General features: G+C 37.0%; 2 protein-coding genes and 1 pseudogene across 6 annotated transcripts in view; 1 reads left to right on the top strand and 2 right to left on the bottom strand.

Annotated features, from left to right (window-relative positions):
• Positions 1 to 18,119, top strand: part of RNF13 (ring finger protein 13) — a 259,826-nt gene that overhangs the window by 194,084 nt on the left and 47,623 nt on the right. The gene's annotated exons all lie outside the window — the stretch shown is intronic.
• PFN2 (profilin 2) overlaps positions 6,995 to 18,119 on the bottom strand; it is a 67,508-nt gene continuing 56,383 nt past the window's right edge. The window contains exon 3 of the mRNA XM_077160767.1: positions 6,995 to 7,077. Within this exon, the coding sequence (XP_077016882.1) occupies positions 7,025 to 7,077 (53 nt within the window). The 3' untranslated portion in view covers positions 6,995 to 7,024. The remainder of the gene's footprint in view (positions 7,078 to 18,119) is intronic.
• Positions 7,120 to 8,732, bottom strand: LOC143684086 (eukaryotic translation initiation factor 4E pseudogene; annotated as a pseudogene).

The raw sequence follows: 18,119 nt of genomic DNA on the forward strand, positions 1-18,119 counted from the left end.
ACAGGATAATTTTTTTCTTTTTTAAAAACTGAATAGCTGTGGGCCAGAAACCAGCCCATCAGGCAGCACCATCTATCCAAACAGTGTGAATTAACTGAAACAGCCCTGAACTTACCAGTTTTGGGAGGTTGCTGATAAGAGGACCTAACAAAATCTATGCTTATACAACAGGTTGAATATGTTGCCTGAACCTGAATACTTCCAGCATATTTGTTCCAAGGTATAGATGAAGGAGTGAAGACCTATTTCCTTTTTTTTGTTTTTGTTTTTGTTTTTGCATGGGCAGGCACCAGAAATCGAACCCGGTTCTCTGGCATGGCAGGTGAGAACTCTGCCTGCTGAGCTACCGTGGACTTCCCAAAGACATATTTCTTAAGTGCTCTGCTCCCTCCATGTCCCTAAATGCCTGACACCCCCAGACACCATTCACAGCTATGAAACTTGAGCAGCATTTCGATTTGTGTAGTCACCTGACCACAACCTAGAGACCATCTCCCACCTCAGTCCCTCACCCTCACCTCATTCCTCCACCCCTCTAAGATGATAAAATTAAGACCACCCTTCCAAAAGGCAGAGAGAAATATTTAGGGTTTTTTCTGACAGGAGACTTATTCCAATTAAAAAGCTCTACAGTGGATTGTCTTCCCTCATTTCTTTTTTCTAAAGGGGTAAAGGCCTCTATTAGAAAATAATAAAATGCAATGCATATGATTTACTTTTCTGATCTCTCTAAGAAATACATCAATACCTTATAAAAGTGTGTTCTTAACTCCAGAACTACTCTTTTTGCATAAATACCTCATGGGGCAGCTTTCTAAGTTTTATGTTCCTAGCCATCCTGGGCACCTTCATTGACTCTGCCTGGAAGACTTGTTGGGGAATCTTTAGTATGGATACTTTTTTCTATTTTTCTTCTGTTTCTGGAGGCATATACATTCTGGATAACCAAAACAATGGCTCAGTTGTGCTTAACTTTGCATTTTGATTGTTGAGAGAAGACAAAGTATGAGCGTGTGTGTAGCCCTTCATAGTGGATCCATTGGGGAATAAGGTCGTCTTCGACCTTTAACAAGCCAAGGGACAGGAGGCATCTTCTCTCATTGCCTCCTCCAAGAGCAGTAGAGAATTTAAGCACAAGCCTATTTGTGAAAGAATATTTTCCTTAAGTGTAATTCACTTTAGTAAACTTGGAATTCCCTCCCAGGTATTCTTTCAGCTCCCAAACTAGTATTATGTATCCATCAGTCTGACAGATTGCCTGAGCACTGCTAACAGATGTGACAATTTTGCTTTCATTTCCCCTGTTGGGAGAAGTGGCATTTATTTGTCATTCTAGGATCTCACATACTCACATGGAGTAGGGGGTGGGGGAATTGGGGAACTCTAGCAGTGTTTGAACATGCTTTCGTAAACAACCATGAACACATCAGCACCATCAACTACTTGCTACTGGCCCTTGGACACATTTAAGAGAAAAAGACTGTAGATCTTTATCTCTTAAATGAGATACATATAGACAGTTATTTTAATCCTACTACAGTTGTCTTTTATCTTACTCTTGTACTGTGTGGACAGGATTTGCATCAGAGACTTTTCCCAGCTATATAATATGCCATAAGATCCTACTTCCCTTGCCCCTCTGCCATCAGTGTACTTTAAAGAGTTCTTTGGTAAGCTGTCCACCTGAAATTAGAATGGAACAAACTCACATGGAGATGGTGGCTTAAGAAGACTGTGGCCAAGGCACCTGCTGCTTCCATCTTGGGAGTGAATATTTAAGAAGGAATGTGTCAGAGGCCTTTCCCAAGAACTGGTTTCCCTTTTAAGAAGCACTCAGGGTGGGCACTGCAGTTCTGACCATGGTGCATTCTGGAAGAGGTCATCACACTGACGACATCAGCCTTGCAACACAAAAGCCATCCAGACAGTGTTTACTCCCAACTCAGAGCCCTGTGGCCCAGCAGGACAGCTCAGCATCAAGTGGGGTCCATGCACATGCCGGAAAGCCTTGTGTTGTTGATATTCTGCCCTGGTGTGTGGGCCTTAAGCCTCTCATAGAAGAATGCTTCCAGGTGGAATCAGAGCACAGTATATAGGAGGGGTTTTGAGATGGAATGGGAATAAATTTGAAGTGATTTAGTTTTCCCTTTAAAATTACTCAGGTTGGAACTGGTTTCTCTTTGGTGCATCACAGTGGCTCAGGTGTTGAAATTTATTTTTTTATTTCTGTAGAGAGATATTTTTCTTTTATCTTCAAGGTTTTTTGCCGCCAAAAGAAAACATTTGCTTTCCATGCCCCCTCTTGATTGTAACTTGCCAGTGTTGACAGTTGAGTCCTTGCTCAGTGCTGTAGGTCCCAGCCCTCCAATACTATATCAAACGCTGTTATGCGCATAATGCAGCGCTGAGATCTAATTTAAATATTTTTTTATTATTTGTACTACTATATATAATATACATCAACACTTTTGTTATATAACCTAACTGATAACCCTTTCTTAGTTACCTGCCAAATTCTGGAGTTTGATTTATATTCCAGTTAACAGTTACACACTGTAATATTAGATATGTATAAATCATATACATATCTATATACATCATGTGTTGTTCCTGTTTCCAGAGTTTCATGAGGAGTTACACATCAGCACTCAGTATTCATATAAAACTGCCTACCCTTGTGAATCAACTTTAACTGCTCTTCATTTGTGAGAGCACCACTGATGGTGGTGAATTCCTTTGTGTTTTCTCTCATTTGCCCATTCAGGTTATTCTGGAATTACGCACAGACGTTGTCAGCTTGGTTGCTTTAGCATGAATAAAGCATGTGAACTTGCAATTCTTCCACATTTCAGCAGACAGGTGCTAGCTTCACTGACCTATGAAACTGACTTACTGTAGTATGCTCACAGTACCCTTCCTGTTTGTTTCATTAGCATTGAAATCAAGCCTATATATTTGGAATATTTCCAACAGTGTATTCCACTGTACTTTAGTTGCAAAAGCCAAGAATATAGCATTCTCTCCCTTTTGCAAAGAATGGCTATTCCATATTGGATTCTAAAAGACTTCAATATGGTGAACCTGTTAAACCTAGAAATTGTATTTCATCTTTCATGATTGTGACCTGAGTTTCCCAACCCTATTGTTTTTTAGATGAAGCGTAGCATGGTTTCAGTTACTTAAGCCTTAAATCTTTCTTGAGCATGTCTGTTGAAGCCATCCTAAGCTCATAGCTGATTCAGTAACTAGTTTCAATCTGCTTCATTCACACTCACTACTTCTACTGTGGTGAAAATGAGGAAAACAGAAATATCTGCATATGTCTGGGAAGCATTATTACACATGTATTACACTTTTTTTCATGTGCTCTGATTCTGTAACATTTCTTCAGTTATCGTTTTACAGAAGAAAAATTAGTACATTGTTTAAGAGGTTTATATCAGTGCTTAGAATCACCTGGCTCGTGCTGGCCAATTAGTCTACCTGGCCAAATTGATTTCCTAGAGTAATAATTTTCCAAAAGCCAGTTTTTTTCCCTGTATTTTCTGTATGAAGGTGCCAATACCGTGAATAAAAAGGGGGAAAGAAATCAATGTTGAGTTGCATTTTTGTTACCTAAAGAAGCAGTGTAGGGATAGGCTCAATTGGCCAAACTTGAGGGACCCAAAGGGGTTGCTTTGGAGGCATCCATACTTGCATTCTGCCTCCTTCATATGTAATCATATTGCCAAAGATGAACTATTTCATCATTTGTTGTAAATAACACTTTTTTCCCAAACCTACTATAGCGTTTCTGTGATGTATTGTCTTCCAGTGGCAATAAAATTGCTGAGTTGCATCAATTGAAGAGAAAAAAAAAAAAAGGCTTGTATCACCTGCAAACAGGAGAATTTTACTTCTTCCTTTCCAACTTGGATTCCTTTCTTTTTCTTGCCTAATTGCTCTGATAAGAACTTTGAGTACAATGTTGAAAAACAGTGGTGACAGTGGGCATTCTTGTCTTGTTCCTGATCTTAGAGGGAAAGCTTTCAGTTTTTCTTCTTTAAGTAGGATGGCAGCTGATGGCTTTTCACATATGCCCTTCATTGTGTTGAGGAAGTTTCCTTCTATTCCTAGTGTTCTAAGTGTTTTCATTAAGAAAGGGTGCTGTATTTTGTCAGATACCTTGTCTACATCAATTAAAATGATCATGTGGTTTTTCCTCTTCCTTCTGTTAATGTGGTGTATTAATTCATTTTCTTATGTTGAAACAGCCTTACCTATCAGGGATAAATCCCACTTCATCTTGGTTTATAAATTTTAATATGATGTTGGATTCTGTTTGCTATTATTTTGTTGAGAATTTTTGCACCTATATTTGTAAGAGATACTGGTCTCTAATTTTCTTTTCTTGTGGTATCTTTATCTGGCTTTCATATGAGGTGTTGTTGGTCTCATAGAATGAGTTACAGAATGTTCCTTGCTCTTCAACTTTTTGGAAAATTTTGAGCAGAATTGAAGTTAAATCTTCTTGGATTGTTTAGTAGAATTCCCATGAAGCTATCTGGTCCTGAGCTTTTCTTTTTTTGGGAGGTTTTTGACTACTGAGTCAGTCTCTTCACTAGTAATTTGTTTGTTGAAATTTTCTATTTCTTCTTGAGTTGAGTAGTTAATTTTTGTGTTTCTAAGAATTTGCCCATTGCAGCAAGTTAGCTAATTTATTGGCATATAATTGTCCCTAGTGTCCTCTTACAGTTCTTTGTGTTTCAGTGGGTCCTTAGTAATGTCCTCCTTTTTGTTATTTGTTCTTCTGCCCATTATCTGGTCAGTCTAATTAAAGGTTTGTTGATTTTATTGATCTTTACAAATACCCAACTTTTGGTTTTGTTGATTTTCCCTATTGTTTTTTATGAGATTTTTTTTCACTATCTTTTTCAGATTTCTCCAACCTGATCTTTACTATGTCCTTCCTTCTGCTCACATTGGGTTTAGTTTGCTCTTCTTTTTTAGTTTTCCAGTTTTGAGGTTTGGTCTCTCATTTGAAGCCTTTATGCTTCCTTAATGTAATCATTTAGAGCTATAAATTTCCATCTCAGCACTGCCTTCATTGCATCCCATAAGTTTTGGTATGTTGTGTTTTTATTTTCATTTGCCTCAAGATATTTCCTAATTTTGCTTGTGATTTCCTTTTTAATCCATTGGTCATTTAAGAGTATATTGTCTAATTTCCAGATATTTCTGACTTTTCTGTTTCTCCCTCTGCTGTTGATTTCTAGCTGCATCCATAGTTGGAGAATATACATTGTATGATTTCAGTATTTTGAGATTTATTGAGGCCTGTTTTGTGACCCAACATATGTTCTGTCCTGGAGCATGGTCCATGTGCACTTGAACAGAACATGTGTTCTGTTTTTATTGGGTGCAGTGTTCAATATATGTCTTTTAAGTCTAGTTGGCTTAGTTTATCGCTGAAGTCATATATTTCTTTAGAGATCTTCTAACTAGATGTTTTATCCATTATAGAGAGTGGTGTGTTAAACTCCTCCTATTAATGGAGAACTGTCAGTTTCTCCCTTCAAATCTGTCACTATTTGGCTCATATAATTGGAGCTCTGCTATTAGGTACAGATATATTTATAATTATTACTTCTTCCTGTCGAATTTTCCCCTTTACCAGTATAAAATGACCATCTTTGTTTCTCTAAACTGGTTTTGACTTAAAGTCTATTTTTTCCAATATTATTATAGCCACTCCAGCTCTCTTTTGGTTCCTACTTGTATGATAAATTTATTTCCATCCTTTCACCCTCAACCTACTTATATGTGACTTTAATGTGAGCCTCTTGAATACAGCATATAGTTTTCTTTTTATCCATTCTGCCAATCCCTGTCTTTTGACTAAGAATTTAATATATTTATGTTAAAGTCATTACTGATAATACAGGACTGTCTGCCATTTTGCTACTTAGCCTTTCTAAGTCATATCTTTTTTGTCCCTCACTTCTGTTAAAGCCTACTTTTTTATTTATTTGCATTTTTGTATTGTACCATATTGTATGCCATATCATTTCTACTTGGATACATTTTTTATCTATTTTCCTTGTAGTTATCATGGAGCTAAAATTTAATGTTCTATTATCTTAAACAAACATATTTTGTTTGATACCAACTTAACTTCAGTAGCATGCACATTTACTTTTTCTGTACTACTCTGTTCCCCCACCATTTTTTTGGTATTTGTTACCACTTATATCTTTGTACATTTTCTGTCCAGAAACCTAGGTTTATCATTACTTTTTATGTATTTGTATTTTAGCACCTGTAGGAAGTAAGAAGTAGACTTACATACCAAACAATATACTTCAGTAATAATGGCATTTATAATTACCCACATGATTACTTTACAATAGGCCTGAATTTCTTTATGCTGTTTTGAACCACCATCTCATGTCCTTTCCTTTCATTCTGAAGAATGCAGAACGCCCTTTAGCATTGATTGTAGGATCAGTCTAGTGGTGATGAACTCTCTCAGCTTTTTTTTTTTTATGATGCTACCTATTCAATGTATTTAAAATTTTAATGAACATAATAAACTTTTGCTCCAAACTTATGCTGTTCACCTGGAAAACATTACAAGAGAAGACACAATGGAAACTGGCTTGCAATAAGAGGTACATATTCCTTCTGTAGACATGGAGAAATGAAAGACAAATCTAGGTGTCTGAAAGACAATTTACTATACCCATTTTATTTTCAGTTTTGTACAGTCTTAATATGAATGAGATTGCTTCTCTATTTGAACCATTTTTAACCAAAGCAAAATAATCTAAGTAATACACAGTTTTAAAATATAGCATAAAGATACAAAAACAGGCATTCTAATTTTAGTTAAGAATGTAATTATGATGTTACATTTTTAAAAATCCACAATTACATTTAGGAATTCACACAAATATAGATCACTGATTTGAATGAAGTGCATATATTTGTAGCAAAACTTTCTAGTTACAGCAAAAGAAAACAAAATACCAAAGAATGCATAAAATTAGTGTTTTTTCCAACTTGGTGTCATATTCCTAGATCCTTTGTCAGTGTTTCCTGAAGAAAAAAACAAAAGCAAAACAAAATAAATAACTGAAGTCAGAATCCCTGATGTTATCAAGTAAAGAGACAAAACATTAAAATCTAGCAGCCATCAGCAAGATTACAGCAAAGAAAGTGATGTAAAAAGAAACAAAAATTGCTAGAAAACTGTATTCATCTTATTGTTTCAAGCCAGCAAACTATGCTCCTGTATACAATGGAACATAAACAGAATTTTTTCCCTTTAAGGTATAAAAATGCAAGTTCTTTTTTGAATATTGTGGATAGGTAAATGCGTCTGTATTGGTAATTCTACTGAGCTGTTACGGAGTGGGCCAGAAACACAGTTATGGATTCTGGGGATGATGTGTACTGTAATTCTTTGATTGGGATAGAGGAAACACTAGCCAAAATTTAAAAATAATTATAGTATATGAACACAGAAGTATTAGACAAAGGCGAATGAGACTTCTTGTATATCTTAGCAACATTTAGATGGAAAGAAAATTTTAATGCAGTCCACTCTGTTTTGAAGAGGCTTTAGTTCAGTTCCCAAGTCTTGTTTGCTTCATGCAGTCTCCTATGAGAATACTCAGAAGGTGCCTTTGGTGCCTTCATAAACAACAAACCTGTTTTTAGCGGTGGAGCTGCTCTGAGTAGCTGTGCCTGCATGGAACTGATAACCAGTCACTATCTTTGGAGACAGTCCTAATCTATCCTTATATACCGTCCCTATATATGTAACAGCTTCTCTGTTTTCACATTCAGTAGTCCATATTGCTATCTTAATACCTTCAGTTCTAACATTGCAGTTCCACATGCATCACTGTAGTCATCACAGGATTCTCCATTAAGGCCCAGCAGTGTCGCTTGCCAAAAGCTATTGGAGGTCACTTTGTCTTTGCTGTTCAATGTAAATAGCCATTGTCCTCCTCATTTATTTTTTTTATTTTTTTTATTTCCCCATATAGACTCAATGCCATCATTAAAAAGTGAGTAGTCACAGCCAGGCATTAAATTAGTAAACAACTGGATTGGTTGTACAGACTCCAGAAGTCATCATCAGTATCAAACTTAGAGATCGGTTGAAGGTTTGCTTACCAGATTTCGCTTTTATCATTTTTAAAAAACCAAAGTGCCCATCCGTTCTGTAGTGGATGTTTAATATAGTGCTCTGAGTTAGCAACCTCCTATTAGATATCTGTTTTCTCTTCTTCTGTAAGTGGGAGATTAGGAGTAGGGTTGGTTTCTGGTTCCATAGTTGCCATTTTAGATCAGTCTGTTCCTCGGCTTTTGTTTATCCAAGAATGTCCTAATCTCTCCCTCATTTTTGAAACAGAGTGTTGTTGGGCATAAAATTCTTGGCTGGTAGTTATTGTCCAAAAGGACTTCAAGTGTTTTCAACCCACTGCCTTTTTGCCTCCATGGTTTCTGATGAGAAACCAACACTCAATCTATTGTGACTCCCTTGTACATAATACCTTGTCTTTCTCTTGCAGCTTTTAGAACTCTCTCCTTGTCCTGTGCATTTGATAATGTAATCAGTACATGATGAGGCATATTTTTCTTCATGTTTATTCTGTTTGAGAGTCCTCTGAGCTTCTTGGATGTGCATGTTCATCATCAAGGAACTGAAAAAAAAATCTTTTCAAGAACAGTTCAGAGTGAAATAGGTAGTTTGGGCTTTTATAACCGAAAATAGACAAAGAAATGGCTAGGATCCAGAAGAAATCAGAAGGGAAAAAAATAGAAGAGGAAAAATTGTTTAGTCAGCATGTTCTGTTATCTTCTAGGCCATTCTTGTTGTTGACTATTTAGCCTTTCTGATCTTATCCTTCAAAGGGAGAAAGGTGCTGATATTAGTTCGTAAGATGTTTCATTCCTGCAAGCAGGGCAAGGGAGGGTTTTTGAGAACAGAAAGTAGGTTTTTGTTGTTGTTGAGATTAGACCCAACAGCAAACTGTTTCAACAAGGGCTTTTTATGCTTAAAATTACTCAAGGCTGTTTGAGTGAAGTGATTATACTGAACAGTTTTTTTTAGCTTCTCAAGACTGGATTAAGTATTTTCTAGCAAAAGGATGATACTGAATATTTTTTCTATCTATTCAGCTATCATCAGTCCCTTCCCTGGATGCTGTACAGTGTTCTTTTGGCCTCTGGAGTTTCAAAATAGTTGTTTCCTACAGTTTCTGCCTATTTAATGGTTGTTTTAGTAGAAGGACTGAGTCATGGCGGTCCCTTCCCCACCATCTTCCCCAGAAGTCTCCTTTTTTGCTCCATTCTTATGTTGGATTACATTAAGTTGTTTTAATATTTAAAATCTTTGTATTCTTCAATAAACCTTATTTGATCATGATGTATACATTTTGCTTTCATTTTTGGATTATTCAGATTTCTAATATGGATAAATCTTGTGCTTGCATATAGATGCAAAAATCTTAAATAAAATACTAGCTATCTAAATGTCCAGTGAGGGAAAGCTTTGGCTAGAATAATCTTGACATTAAATTTAGACAATATTATTCTAGCCCCATAAAATCAATGGCTTCCTTTATTTTTCTGTTAATTTTTTCTTTTCTTTTTTTTAAATTATGTTGGGATTATCTGTACTTGACTTTGTAATAGAGGTTACCTGTAAAATCATCTAGGTCAGATATTTCTCTGCTTTTTCTTTTTAAATTATATTTTCAAGAAATTATCTCTTTTGTCTTTTTCAAATGCAATGGCATAAAGTAATTTATAATATTCTTAAGATTTTAACAGACTGTATATGTAATGTGTTCTCCTTTCAAACCAGCACAAATGAGTCTTTTGCTGCTGGATGCTGGACACAGGGCCTGCTGAACTTGATTATATCCGTGTTCAAGGACTTTGTTTTGGTTTGTTAAAGCTGCCAGAATACAATATATCAGAAATGGAATGGCTTTTATAGAGGGAATTTATTAAGTTACAAGTTTATAGTTCTAAGGCCATAAAAATGTCCAAACTAAGGCATCACAAGAAAGATACTTTGACTCAAGAAAGGCTGATGTCTGTCACATGGGAAGGCATGTTGCTGGTGCCTGCTGGGCCTTGTTCCCATTTCAGTTGCTTACAGCTTCTAATGCCAGTGGTTTCCTCTCTAAGCATCTGTGGGACTTCACTTAGCTCCTTGGGACACAACTCTGAATCTTAGCATCTCATGGGAAGACACATGGAAAATGTTGCTGGGCTCTGCATCTCCAAACATCCATGTTTAGGTGTCTGCTTTCTCAGTCAGCACTCCAGCTATTTTCAGATATCTGTGTCTCTGTCAGCTCTGAAGCCACTGTTCTCCAAGCATCTCTTTTGGCTGAGTTTTCTCCAAAATGTTTCCTTTTTTAAAAAACCCTAGTAAACTAATCAAGACCACCTCGAATGCATGGAGTCCTATCTCCATCTAATCAAAGGATCACACCCACAATTGATTGTCACATCTCCATGGAAACAATCTAGTCAAAATGTTCCCACCTCACAATATTGAATCAGGATTAAAAGAAACATGGCTGCCCCACAAGATTGGATCGGGGAAAAGGACATGCTTTTTCTGGGGAACATAACAGCTTCAAACCAGCACAGGCTCCTTCATGGTTTTTCTCTCTCCCCTCTCTGCCTGTTCTAGCCTGCCTCAAATTCCTCCTCTGAGAGTTCTTGCTCCTTAATCTTAAGGGGTGCTGAGGGACTACAGTCCATCTTCTGTGGCTGCTTCTGGCTTCTCAGAGGGTGTAGGCCCTGCCTGACAGGGTAGAATTCTCTGGATATCTTATTTAAGTCGAGAGGTGAGGAGTCTGGAAGGACAGTTGGGATGGCTGAAAATCCTCACATCAGTATTGATTTGGTGTGAAAGGCTTCTAATCTGGAAGAAACAAATTTGGGAGAAGCTTTAAAATGCAGGGGCTGATTACTAGCAAGGGGAAGATAGAAGTGAATGGGCTTAGGAGATGCATAAGCCAAGTGAGACTGGGGAAAAGAGGGAAGGAACTGACCATCTTTCAGGTCTAAGAGTGAATCTTAGCTGGGTGGCCTATTACTGCTTAACTGAGGAAGAGGGCCTATGTGCAAAGTTAAGGAGTGTAGGAATGAGCCCTAGAAAGGGTGTGATTAACAGAGCTGCAGCTTTGGTTGCTGTGTTGGCCCAGTTATTTCCTCAAGAGATGTTAATTTTATTTTTAAGATGGTCAGAGCAATGAATTGCCACTGTTTTTTGTTGGTAAGAGCATAACATTTAAGAAATTGAGTATTTCCTGGTGGTGCTTGAGAGAAAGCTTCGATTTTCTTTGCCAGTTTTAGAACTCAGGTAAAGGGCAATTAGTTTTGCTTTTTGAACTTACATCCCTGGGGCAGGGCTTTGGTTTATTAAATCAGGAGCCTTCACTGTTTAAGAAAATTTCTCCAGGTGGAGAAATCCAATAGATTTATGGGATTTTGTTTGTCTGTTTTTCATTTAAGGTACTTTGCAAATGTATATTTTTACTTTTTGCTTTAAATACTTGGGCTCTTCTTTTGGTATTACGCAGAAGTTAAAGCTTTAGAATGTAAACAGTATTGTATTTATCTTAGTTCTAACTAGATTAGCATCATTTACATATTGCTGTATGGAGTAATGCTGACTTTTAGAACTGGAGAACTTTAACTTTCAGTTTTGGGTATTATAAAAATACTTAAAGTATTAGGAAACTACTACGTTATAGAAAGAGCAAAGCATTTTAGAATTTAGAAATACCAGTTAAAGCTTAGGAGTAAATGTGATTGCTGTAAGAGCTTACACTTTGTTTTAATTTTTTGTAAGCATTTTAAATGAATTTACTCTTAGAAATAAAAATTGACAGTTGTTTTATATTGGAGTCATTAACTACAAACTATAGAACAAGTTTTGATCTGATTTACTTTTTAAAAATGTTTTTTATTGTGAAATATAACAAATATACAAGGAAAAGAAAGAAAAAGCAATAATTATCAAAGTACAATTCAACAAGTCAAGTAGTTATAGAACAAATTTCAGAGTTTGTTATAGGTTACCATTCAACTATTTCAGATTTTTTCTTCTAGCTGCTCCAAAAAATTGGAGGCTAAAAGAAATATCAGTATAGCAATTCAGCATTCATACTTATTTGTTAAATCCTGTTTTCTTTGTCATATCCCCTCCTTCTCCTTAGATCCTTCTCCTAATCTATAGGGATCTTTAGGCAATGCCCATTCAGACTTTTTCATGTTGAGAAGGGGTGTTGACACTGAAGGATGGGAGAATGTAATTAGTTTATAATTAACAGGATTTCAGTATCTATCTGGCCTAGGAAACCCCAGGAAGTTATAGGTTCCAGGAAAGCAAACTTAGTGCATGAAACTTTATAGAGTCTCAGTTTGAGCACTTAGGTGTTCTTAAGAGTCAATAGGAGTGATGTTGGTTGGGGTTTAGCAAACCATGACAATTAGCATGATCACACTGAAGCTTGAATAAATGTAGCCTCCAGAATAGCCTCTTGACTTTATTCGATATCTCTTAGCCACTGATGCCTTATTTTAGTATACTTCTTTTCCCCCTTTTGGTCAAGAAGGCATTGTCAGTCCCACAGTGCCAGGGCCAGACTCATCTCCAGGAGTCACACCCCATGTAGTCAGGGAGACTTTCAACCCTGAATGTCATGTCCCACATAGGGGGATTTTCCTTGCAGAGTTGGGCTTAGAAAGATTGGGGGTGGGGGGAGGGTAGAAAGAGAGAGAGAGAGAGAGAGAGAGAGCGAGAGATCACATTTGAGCAACAAAAGGTTTCCTGCAAGCAACTCTTAGGCTTCATTTCACTGCAGAAATACGTTTCATAAGGGCAAGCCTCAAATCAAGGGCTTGGCCTATTTTCTTGGAAGTCCCCATTGGTGAAGAGGGTACTGGGGTTTTCCAGATGAGAAAGTTTAATAGTTCCACGCTTTTTATTTTCCCTTCATGTTCTGTTATACTATACACATTTACTAAGGTTATATTGATTAACAGGTAGAACATAATTTGAATACTTGCCTTGTTTCTCCTTTAAAGTTCTTTTTTTTTCTTCTTAGCCACTGACACTTTATTTTGTCTCATTTCTTTCTTCCCCCTTTCAATCGAGAAGGTTTTCTTAATCCCTTGATGTTGAGTTCTAGCTCATTCTAGGATTTCTATCCCACATTGCCAGGGAGGTTTACACCCCTGAGAGTGATATCCCATGAAGAGGGTGGGAAGGCAGTGAGTTTGCTTGCCATGTTAGCTGAGAGAGAGAGAGAGACCACATCTCAGCAACAAAAGAGGTTCTCTGGGGGTGACTCTTAGGCCTAATTTTATGGAGACTTAGCCTATCCTTTGCAAGGGTAAGTTTCATAGGGACAGACCCCAAGACTGAGGGCTCAGCCTGTTGATTTGGTTGTCCCCACTGCTTGCAAGAATATCAGGAATTCTCCAAATGGGGAAGTTGAATTTTTCCCCCTTTCTCGCCATTCCCCCAAGGGGACTTTGCAAATACTTCTCTATTTACTGTTCAAATCACTGTGGGATTTATCTGGACCTCACACTAACCTGGACAAACCTACAAAATCTCATGCCCTATTCAAGGTTCCATGTACTTATGGTGTTCAGTTAAACAGTCCATATAAGTTAAATTAGGAAATACACTGGTCAAAATATAAATTTTGTACCAAATAAACATTTCTCACTTTAGTCTCACACAGAAGTTGAAGTTTTAAAATATGAATGACTGTCTATTTTCAACATCCTTCAATATTGGCATACTTATGTTCTTCCTCATGCAAAAACATTTTTTAATTTGCACATTTAGCCACTATCATTATATACTCTAGGCACTCCTAGGTTGTACCATCTCAGTCTTTATTGTCTATCTTTCCTTCTGGTTTCATATATGCCCCCAACTTCCTCCCTCCATCATTTTCACATTCAGCTTCATTCAGTGTATTTACATTATTGTGCTACAATCAGGTAGTATTGTGCTATCAGGTAGTATTGTGCTATCCATTTCTGAATTTTTACAATCAGTCCTGTTGTACAATCTGTATCCCTACAGCACCAATTACCCAATATCTACCCTATTTCTATCTCCTGACATCTGAAGTTCTTTTGTTGAAGATGAAGTTTTGACTTATAGCTGACTATCTGTACTTTTAGAGAAGCCATAGAGTAAACAGTGTAACTACTGACAAGCAAATTTGGTTGTTCCCATGATTTGTAACTTTTAATATTATACAGATTAGTATTAGGATAGAAACCATTTCTAAATATATGAATAACATTTTACCCATGCAAATTTAGCTAACAGAAGGATAGAAATAATTAATACTTCTTAAACACTTTTGAGGTAATATGTTAAACTATTTTAGCACTTTACTTTTACGAGGTGAGAGAACAAATCTTTTGTAAGTTTTCCTTTAAGAGTGAGAAGATTTGTCATCTGAAATAAAGGATGATAAGGTCAACAAACATTAACAAGGATATTGTTCTGATATAAAGTTTTTATATTTTAGACAAAGTACTCAGATGTTTAAGAAAAACTTTTATAACTTTTCATTAAAAGAGACTAACATCGCTTCTCAGGCTTTTGGCTAAGATCAAGTTTAAGAATAGACTAACAATTTACATTATTTTACAAAGAAAACTAAATTCTCGTTTTACATGCATACATGGTTTGCTTGTTTTTTGTTTGTTTGTTTTCTGGTTTTTACAACAGAAATTAATTAACCTACAATTTGGAGTAATTAGGCTGTGAAAATGTCCACCTCAAGGTATCAACAGGATGATACCTTCTCAGAAGAAAGGATACTGGTAATCTGGACTCCTCTGTCATATGGCCAGGAATATGGTGATGTCTGCTGGTTCTTCTCTGCTGGGTTTCATTGCTTTCAGTTTCTGGCTTCAGTGGCTTACTCTCTCAGGATATTTCTGTGAGCTTCTCTTAATTTCATTTCTTGGCTTCTGTGTGTGGCTTTCCTTCATGGTATGTGCATGGCATCATCAATCACAACATCTGATCCAAATTTTGGATAGTAAGAAGTCCATCCTTGTTCTGTGTAGTGACTCCAACAGGAAGCATGACTTGGACTACTAATTTTCTTCAAGGCAGAGCACCTAGTCAAAAATCCTATCCTTTTTTCACCTGTAAAGGTCACTAATTTCACCTTCATTTTTTGAAGACTAGACACTTGGTTTTATTTATTTATTTTTTAGATAAAAGTTTCTTCATTGACAGGGTTTTATTTTGATCATGCCTAAAGCTACTCCTTGTCTCTGAGGTTTTTTATGAGAATTCAGCTGTTAATTTCACTGGTTATTTGTATTTGTGCATAATGAGTCTTGCTGCCGTCAACATTTTCTTTATCATTGTATGTTGAAAACATTTTAATAATGAAGTATCAGGGCATATATCTTTTTGAGGTTATTATGTTTGGAGTTTGTTTAACTTCTTGGATGTGATGATTAATATTTTTCAACAAATTTTGAAATTTTCAACTATTGTTTCTTTGCACATTGTTTTCTGCCCCGTTTTTTATCTCTTCTTCTGTTTCTCCATTTTGTGCATGATAGTGTACTTTCGCCAAGGCTGTGTTATTTTCCTTCACTTTCTTCTTGCAGTTCTTCAGATTGCATAGACTGTAGTGACCTGTTGTCGTGTTTGCTTACATTTCCTTCTGTCAGCTCTAATCTACTGTTAAGTCCTGTTAGTGATTTTTCAGCTACTTTAATTTTCAACTACATTATTTCTTTTTTGGTGTTTTTATAACTTCTAACTTTTTGATAGTCCCTACTTGTTGAGACATTGTCATCACACTCCTCTTTAACTCTTTAGCCGTTATTCACTGAACATAAATTATTCTTTTCCTTCTTTAGTTTTTTGAACATCTGTTTATTGCCTGCACTGATGTTTTTGTCAGCCAAGTGCAGTATTTCAAAAGAAGTTCCTATTGCTTACTATTTTTTTCCTTTCTGTGTCTCAAACTTTGCTGTTTCTTTGAATGTCTTGTAATTATTTTTTCTTGAAAACTGGACATTGATAAAACCTATTGTATAAATTGTTGGTTCTAATTTCCCTACCCCAGGAGGTTAATGTTTATGTTGATTTGGTCAGTCATTTATTCTTAGAGGCTTAATTGAACTGCTTTTGTGAAGTCTCTTTGACAGCAGCGTGCAGACTCTGATGATTCTATTCAGAATTTTATCTTTGTTTTTATCATTTAGCCTAAGGACATAGGGATAATCTGTGGGTCAGCATAAGTCACTTATTGTTCAAAGGTTCTGGTTAAAAGTCTTCTTAGCCATTTAGAATTTTACAGTTTACCATTGGGACAGTACTACTTAAGTGAGTAGGGTGGGAATTTTATCTTTTTGCCATTTAAAAATAAATACAGAAAAGTAAATAAATAAATAGAAGATGGGAAAAAAAGAGGGTGGGCAGTGGTGGTGCAGTGGCAGAGCCTGCCATGGCGGAGACCTGGGTTCGATTCCTGGTGCCTGCCCATGCAAAAAATAAAAATAAAAAATAAAAATAAATAGAGGTTGAGAGTTAGGGTGAGGAGGGATACAAAGATGAGTTTTTAGGATAGGATTGAAAACTTGAATGTATTTTGGGCTAGCCTTGGGTTGCTTTCATTTTATATAGGTGGGTTTATTTGCTTGAGGATCTTCTCTTGGATGCCAAGCAACCTTGATCTAGTAGGGGCCTCCATGCAAACAAGGGGGTAAACGCAAGTTGGGATTATTAGTCTTAAAATGGCCCCCAGGGAGTGAAAAAGATCTTCCTAGAAGGGGTTAGGGCATTCAGGGACAATGAGAAATTGATGGGACCCTAGAATGTCCTTGAACCCACAAAGGAGAGGAATAGTGAAGGTTTTAGCTTTGGCTTTACCATCAACTCCTATAACTAGGCAGGTCTCAGTGGAGGTAGGCCCAGAGTGCCAATTTAGTACAGAGTGGTTCCAGTGTTAAAAATTTAATAATCTTATCTGTCCTGCCAGTGTCACCTGGGGCACTTTTAAATTGGTCACATGTGAAGTCAGCAGAGCCATTCATGGCCTCAAGCACCCTCAGTCTTCTTCACTTGCCATGAGCAGGGCTCAAGATGCACTCCTGCACCCACTTCAGGAGACAGTGCAATCCCTGGGCCCACAGTCCATATTGTTGGCACCTGCAGCCAGGCCCCAGTGGGGTCCAAGTTTGAGGGTTGTCTTGAGATTTCTGGCTGCTCTTTGCCAGTGGTGCTCTGACACACAGTTGAAGAAGACTCTTGAAGCTTGGAGCCATGAGGGTGCAGGGCACTATTAACTGCAATTGCAATAAGCTGAGCCTGTTCTCTGGCCTTTTGCTTCATCTCTTTGCCTTCTCCTCCTCCTCAGCCTTGTTTTGATTGTTAAATACAGAAAAGGCAGTTTCTAATAAGTCAATAGTAGGAGTTTGTGGGCCCATGGGGAGCTGTTGCAGCTGTTCCTGAATGTCAGGGACAGACTGACTGATGAAATGGGTGCCGAGGAAAATCTGACTTTCCCAGGAATCCAGGTGTGTATTAGTAACTTTTTAGGGCTTTCCACTTGTTGCTCTGGAACAAGGCTGGGTTTTTCATCTTTCTCCTGAGTGATCTCCCTTAGCTTATTACTTTTAACTGGCTTGGTGGTACATTGTCATGCCAATTAATAAACAGGTGTTTTCTCTTTTAATGGAAATTGAGACATGGGTATAGTACAAGCTATAAGCCCCTCTTAGTTCCTTGTCTTCATAGAGAGCCATAGATACTTGGGCATAGGGAATTTCTGACTACTTTCCCTCTCTTTTACAGACTGGAGGATGGTATTGTAACTGAGAGTCCCTTGGAGGGCTGTGCTTCTATCTTTTAGTTTATACTGATTGTTGGCATTTCCCGTTTTTTTTTCTGGAAAAGGAAAAAGAAGAGACCTTTTTCATTATGTTGTCTGTTTCCTGAAGACTAAAAAGAGCATAATTTAGAAAGGAAGTTTAGATTTGGTCGCAATGGATTTTAATAGAAAATGAGTATTCTGGAGGGGGGCTATTTAAAAGTG

The sequence above is a fragment of the Tamandua tetradactyla genome, chromosome 5 (assembly GCF_023851605.1).
Source record: "Tamandua tetradactyla isolate mTamTet1 chromosome 5, mTamTet1.pri, whole genome shotgun sequence".
In the NCBI taxonomy this organism is placed as follows: domain Eukaryota; kingdom Metazoa; phylum Chordata; class Mammalia; order Pilosa; family Myrmecophagidae; genus Tamandua; species Tamandua tetradactyla.